The sequence below is a fragment of the Micromys minutus genome (assembly GCF_963924665.1).
Source record: "Micromys minutus genome assembly, chromosome: 13".
In the NCBI taxonomy this organism is placed as follows: Eukaryota; Metazoa; Chordata; class Mammalia; order Rodentia; family Muridae; genus Micromys; species Micromys minutus.
Window position 1 is genome coordinate 9,868,755 of NC_137982.1, and position 7,548 is coordinate 9,876,302.

Consider the following 7,548-nt stretch of genomic DNA (forward strand, 5'->3'; position numbering starts at 1 on the left):
AGCTATACATCTATATAGGTATCTATGCACGTATATAAAAGATGGTGTTACTGTGTGATTGGCTTCTACATTATTTTTCCATAAAATTTAAATATAAACATGTTAAATACTATTTATATATTTGTTATAATAATGATCAATCTATGTTAGTAGGCAACATTTTAGAAAGATATACAGCAGGAGGTGAGGCTATGGAGAGACAGAATTCTTGTATAATTTTGAAATAAAGTCAGTATGAATTCTAAGATAGAGTGTTATAAATTATATGTTAATTGTAATCCCCAGGGAAAATACTAAGAAAATAACTTTAAAATATACAGTGAGATAAATGACAGAGAAATGAAAATGGTTTATGTAATAAAAATAAGACAGTAACGGAGTAAAATTATAAAAGTAAATTATTCCTTAATAATAATTACATTAAATGTAAGTGGGTTAAACTATCCAATTAAATGGTAGAAGATTGGAAGAATGGGCTTTTTAAATGACCTGACTACGCAGTGTATATAAGAGATTCATCTTAAATGGAAAGACAGAAATAGGTTGGAAGTAAAAGGATAGAAGAAGATTCTATGTGCAAAAGTAGCATAAGAGCGCTGAAAAGCCTGTACTGATATCAGCAATGCAAATGGCTCAGTGGGCAGACATCTACCTCCAACGCTGATGATCTGAATTCAATCCCCACATCCTTTCAACTACACACGCACACATCCACAGTATAACAAATGTACACACATACACACACACACACACACACACACAGAGAAATTTTTTTTAAACACAAGGAAATACATTAAGTGATGATAAAAGGGTCACTATGATTATCGTCATATATGCACCTAACGACAGAGCTCCAGAATAGAGGAAGTAAATACTAGCAACTTGAGTTGAAGATCAGAGTTCTTCCTTCCTAGCTGGAGTCTTCAATGCGTGATCGTCAATAATGGGCAGAACAATTAGAAAGAGAAAGGAACCAAGACCTGTGAGGCATCATAAAGACAGTCAACTTAGCAGACACCCGTATAGCACACTCTACGCCACCTGTCATGGCAATGGCAGGACACATGTTCTTCCCAGTGGATTTGGAACAGTCTTTAGGATAAACAGTGTATTGGACTACAAAACAAGACTTAATGGAGTGAAATATAGAAAACATACAAAGTATCTCCTCAAAACACAACACATCAAAATTTATGAGTGGTAAAGCATGCTCAGAGGGAAATTTAGAGCTGTGAACTCCTTCACTAAAAAGGGGGATGGAGAGATGGCTCAGGGGTTGAGAATGTGTACACTACTCTTGAAGACCTAATTTTAGTTCCTGGCACCAATATCTGGTTGCTTAGAACCATCTGCAACTCCGACTTCAATGCTTTCTTCTGGCCTCTCTGAGCATTGCTTGTACATGTTGCATAGACTTACATGGAGGAAAATCGTTCATTCATAGATGATGATGTTGATGATAATGTTGATGCTGTTGCTGATGTTGGCGATGGTGATGACGATGGTGATGACGATGATGATGATGATGATGATGCTAGTAAGCAGCATTCTGCATGCTTGGTCCTGGAAACCTGACTGGGGAAGGGTAAGAATATAGAAACAGCAGGCTCAGAGAAGCAACCTGGAACTGGGTGAGCGGCACTTGCTCTGACGGAGGGCATCAACAATACAATGTGGAAACAGTACATTCATTAGGTTCAGCAAAAGGAGGAGGGTTATCTAGTCTCAATGGAAGATCTCTCAGGGATTAGTCTTGAGCTATAAATATCTGAGAGGAGGAAGCTGCAGTTGTCATTTCCTACACACACACACACACACACACACACACACACACACACACACACACACGGACAGGGGAAGGCTTTGTCATTTTCATGGGCCTGAGGCATTGGTCCAACAGTACACATTCACTCAGGACCTAGTCCACTCCCCACAGTAAAAATGATGATGGTGATGATAGTGATAGGTTAAAGGGGTAATTAAATGGCTTCTAATAAACAGAAGCTCCAAGTCAGGTGGCTTTTCTAATAATTCTCCCAAATGTTTAAAGAATAATTAACACAGATTCTGATCAGAGATCTCTAAAAACATTCATGACATGAGGTCAATATTCTTCCCAACACAAAGCAGAAAGAAAACATCAGCGGGCAGACTGAATGGACACAGATGCAGGAATCCATGAGTGGGACGCTAGCAAACTGAACTGGGTAGTGGACTACAGGTGCATGTTTCAAAACGGCAAGTGAGATCTGCCACAGGAGTACAAACATGGATTCCGTATCTACAAACTGATCAGTAGGGTTGGGGTGGGACTCAGTTGGTTGAGTGCTCACCCTAGGATACAAGAGGCCCTGGGTTTGATCACTAGTACCACACAAACGCAGGGTGATGTATGCTTCTCTCCTCAGGACTGGGGAAGAAAAGAGCAAAACACTTATACCTATAAAATAAAAACAAATAACTCATAAACAATACTCATACATGGCATCCTGTCTTTGCTAGCCAATCAATGAGTTTCAGGTCCAGGAAGAGATGCTATCTATAAATAAATAAATAAACAAACAAACAGAATGACCAAAGAAGGTACCGATGTCAACCTGAGGCATCCCTGTACAAGCACATGAATGCACATACTTACATAACATATACAGACCACACACACTTGATATTCACACAAAGACTTATATGTAAATGTCTGAAAGGGCAGTGTGTACAAGTCAAAAAAGCTTTAAAAATCCAACATCAACTGATGGATGTAATCTTATCTATGTAAGAGAATACTATTCTGCCATGAAAAGGAACAGAATTCTGAGACACACTGCAGCATGGGTGAATCTAGAAAACACTAAATGTGGAAGAACTTAGACCCCCTAAAAAGTTCATGTGTTCCAATTCTATGAAATGTCTGGATTAGACAGAGGCAGAAGGAGGATCCCTGGCTACCAGGACCTGGGTCTTAGGAATGGGAGATGTCTGCCTGGTGGATAGGAATCTTCTAGACTTAAACAGTGGATATTTAACCATGGTGTAGGTTTGCTAAACGCAACTAAATTACATTCTAGTAAATGGGTTAACCTCACCATCCTAACCATCTTAAAGTTATTGTTACAGAAATTTGTCTCAGTTAAAAAGTTAAAATAAAAAGCAAAGGAGAGATCAAGCCCTGGCTTCCTTCACCACACAAGCTCTGTTAGCTTTGGGTTTACTTTTGTTTGATCTTGCTTGGGATTTTTTGGAGCTAGAATCTCATGTTGCTCAGGTTAACCTCCAACCTGCTGTGCAGTTGAGGACAACCTTGAGCTCCCAGTCCTCCTTCCTCCACTACTAAAGTGCTGGGATCACCTGCATGCAACACACTATCCAGACATCATCTATGTAAAATGACCGTGATGGTTTGAACGAGAAGTGTCCACATAGGCTTGTGTGTTTGAACAACTGGTCCCCAGCAGGTGGTGCTATTTATAAAGGCTATAGAAGCTTTGGGAGTGTATCAGTGGGCCTCATAGCCCACTCCACTTCCTGGCCTCTCCTTCCCCTTTGTAAGATGTTCTTGGTCATTTGTGCTATATTTTTTTTTAATAAAAAAAATTGTATTTACTTAGAAGCATTCAGAATGTCAACAAAACAGCCGCAATTTTTTTTTTTTTTTTTTTTTTTTTTTTTTGCAATTACAGAGTGGTATTCAGTTAACAGAACAATTATCTTCTTATAAGCTGCATCAGAGACAACTGAAGATGAAGAAAAAAAAAAAAAACCCAAAATAAAACCAAAAGAAAAAAAAAAAACGGAAAAAAAAAGAAAAAAAAAAAAAAGAAAACCAAACTACTGTCCCCATATATAACTAATTTGTGCTGTGCACCAACAAGAACCTGCTTTAAATTTCCATGCCAATTTACAACCCCCAGACTGTACCAGGCAAGGTTAGTGGCTATTGAAAATACCACCAGGACAGGGCTATCTAAAGACACATTCGGTAGTGTGTTAACTATACAAAAAAGACACTGTACAGTTTAAAAACAAATCTTACACAGCCTTACATTTCAATTTTTTTTTCTTTAAAAGGAGTGAGTTGTGTACAGGGGGGTTAAATGCTTTATAGACAAGAAAAAAAAACTGCGCTAGAACCAACTTATTCATCATCATCATCTTCTTCTTCATCTTCGTTTTCCTCTTCTTCCTCCTCTTCCTCATCTTCTTCATCCTCCTCATCATCTTCTTCTTCCTTCTTTTTCTTGCTCTTTTCAGCCTTGACCACCCCCTTTTTCGCTGCATCAGGTTTTCCTTTAGCTCTGTAGGCAGCAATATCCTTCTCGTACTTCTCCTTCAGCTTGGCGGCCTTCTTCTCACAGGGCTGCTGGTCATCCGCGGCAGTGCTGTTCCACATCTCTCCTGGTTTCTTTGGGACATCACCAATGGATAAGCCAGGATGCTCACCTTTGATTTTTGGGCGGTACTCAGAACAGAACAAGAAGAAGGCCGAAGGAGGCCTCTTGGGTGCATTGGGGTCCTTGAACTTCTTTTTGGTCTCCCCTTTTGGGGGGATGTAGGTTTTCATTTCTCTTTCATAACGAGCCTTGTCAGCCTTTGCCATATCCTCAAATTTCCCCTTTTCTTTAGCAGACATGGTCTCCCACCTCTCTGAGCACTTCTTGGAGAACTCTGAGAAGTTGACAGAAGCATCCGGGTGCTTCTTCTTGTGCTCCTCCCGGCAGGTTTGCACAAAGAATGCATATGAGGACATCTTGCCTCTCGGCTTCTTAGGATCTCCTTTACCCATGTTTAGCTGATTTTCCTCCTCGAGGCACAGAGTCGCCCAGTGCCCGTCTGGCTCTCGCTCGCCCCGGCGCTGTCTCTATGAAGCTCAATGTACTGCAATGTCTGTGAGAGCGGGAGCCAGACACAGCCTCCTCACTCTCTCTGCTCTGTAACATCCATTTGTGCTATTTTATCACAGTAACCAAAACCTGGTTAACGCAAGCAACAACCAAATACAATGAGCAAACTTAGGATGAACCCAGACCATAAAAATAATAGTGTGAGTGGCATGATTTGGACCACCAGGGAGATTGCAATAAGAACCCGAGGAAAACAGAGCACTGTAATGATGATGTTTTTCATATTTCTTAATAGACATGATTTGATTGTTAAAGATTGCTCTAGTTCTTAACATTCCATAAATGAGCATAAAGGAAGAGGGGTCATGTCTATATAAATAACCTCAAATTCTTTAGGTGCAAAAGGTGTGTGTGTGTGTGTGTGTGTGTTTACATAGACACCTCCATTCATGAGTCTATACTTACACACAGAGGTAGTTGTCTATTATATATACATCTGTGTATTGAAAGGGAGACAAAAGGCTTACTAGAGTTCAAAGAGGATCACAACACTGCAGTAAACGGTATTTGGATATGATATTCATCATTTTTGTTAAAAATATGAAACTTGTTGTATGAGTGTGTGTGTGTGTGTGTTTATGTGTGTATATGAAGGTGCATATGCCAGTGTTGCACGTGCATGTGGAGATCACGGATCAACCTCAGCTGAACCACCTTCTTTTGAGAGACTGGGTTCCTCACTTGCCCGACAACTTGCTGAGCAGGTTGGTGGCCGGCTGTTCTGTCTGCTTCTCTGGTGCTCTGGGATTACAGTTTTGAGCCACTGTTCTCGGCTTCTCCTTTTGTGGCTTCCTCCTGCTTCCAGTGTAAGTATGTTTCCTATTGAGCTATCTCCCCAGCCTATCAAATGGTGTTTTAAATTAAAGGCTGGAGAGATGGCTCAGCAGTTAAGAGCACTGACTGCTCTTCCAGAGGGTCCTGAGTTAAATTCCCAGCAACCACATGGTGGCTCATAACCAGCTGTAATGGGATCTGATGCCCTCTTCTGGTGGGTCTGAAGACAGCCACAGTGTACTCATATAAATAAATAATTTAAAATAAAATAAAGGCCTGTAATGGGGCTGGGAGGTGACTCAGAGGGTAAGGAGTACTGAGGCCTGAGCCCAGATCCCAAGCAACTGCATTAAAAAGCCAGCCGTGGTAACTCATATGCAATAAACCCAACAGGGTTGCCAGAGTTCCCTGCCTAGCCAGTCTAGCCAAACTCAATCTGCAATCCTCCTGCCTCCGCACCTCCTGAGTGCTATGATCACAGGCCTGTGCCACCACACCTGGTTCACAACATGGTTTTCACCAGCCCATCACATGCGATCATACGGAGGTAACAACTTGCTTAATAGGTACAGTTGCTAATATGCATCCAATTGTCTAACTTTATTTTTTCAAATGGTTAACCAACTATTCCAGCACTATTTATTAAATAATCTATGTTTCCCCTCCTGATTTGAAATGCCACTTTCATTATGCAATAAATAACAGTGCACACCTCCGTTATTTTCCTGAGTCGCCTCATTTGTTTAATTATGCCGATTTTACTGTTTTGTCCTGTTATATAAATCTACAAGGTGTTTGGCTTATTCATTTACTTATTAACTCACTTGGAGTGTTGTGAGTGTGTGTATGTGTATGTGAGTGTATGTGGGGAGGTGTGAGTATGTATATATGTGTGTTTATGTGTGTATGTGTGCATGAGTGTGTGTGTGTGTATGTGAGTGTGTATGACTGATTGTGTGTATGTGTGTGAGTGTGTGTGACTGAGTATGTGTATGTGTGCATGTGTGAGTGTGTATGTGTGTGTGAGTATGTATTTGCTCATTTTTTGTTTTGTTTTCCTTTCGAAACAGGGTCTCACCTAGCTCAAGCTGGCCCTGAACTCCATATGTAGCTAAGGATAACCTTGAACTCCTGATTCATCTGCCTTAGTCTCCCAAGTGCTGAGGTGATAGGTGCACCCCACCAGGCCCAGCTTTTGGGGCGCTCTGCTTGGTGTGTGTGCCCAAGTGTTCTACCAGCTAAGCTGTAACCCCACCGTTCACTGATTCTGTGGACGAGCTATTTTAGAACAGCCTGGACAGCGGGCAACGGAACGCCGTAACACCTGCATTTAAATATCTGACCTTAGGAGCTCCTCCCGCCCTGATCAATTTCATTTATTAAGATGTTCTTAGCCGTTCTTGTCTATTTATAACTCCCAATGAACTGATGTTGCAAGAAAATACATTTGGGATTTCATTGGAACTGAATTAAATGTATGGATTAATCTTAATGGAATTGACAATTTTTAATCTTCTTTTGCACCGGCCCAGCCGGCCGTGGGTCCTGTGTAGTCGATTCTCATTTTCATGTGAAGTTTTAGCCGCACACATTTATGACTGAGCTTGTTGTTGGATATTTTCTGTCTTTGTGGCTATTGTGAATGTCATCTTTTCCCATCATACATTCTGGGTGATTAATGTAGGTACACAGTAAAGCCATTGATTTTTTTGAATATTTCTTTTAAGTCAGCATTTACCGAATTCCTGATTAATTGTAATAGTTCCTGCTTGTTCTTTCAAATTTCCTAGGTAAATAATCACATAATGTGATTTCCCCCTTTACTTTCTTTTGATCTTACCATATACATACATACATACATACATACATACATACATAC

General features: G+C 40.5%; 1 protein-coding gene across 1 annotated transcript; it reads right to left on the reverse strand.

The window, feature by feature from the left end:
• Positions 1–3,836: 3,836 nt before the first annotated feature.
• LOC308428716 (high mobility group protein B1-like) lies at positions 3,837–4,777 on the reverse strand (the record flags this gene model as incomplete). Its single annotated transcript, XM_080927294.1, has 1 exon — positions 3,837–4,777. The coding sequence occupies one exon, from the start codon at positions 4,775–4,777 to the stop codon at positions 4,130–4,132; it is 648 nt and encodes a 215-aa protein (XP_080783420.1). The 3' UTR covers positions 3,837–4,129.
• Positions 4,778–7,548: the final 2,771 nt, after the last annotated feature.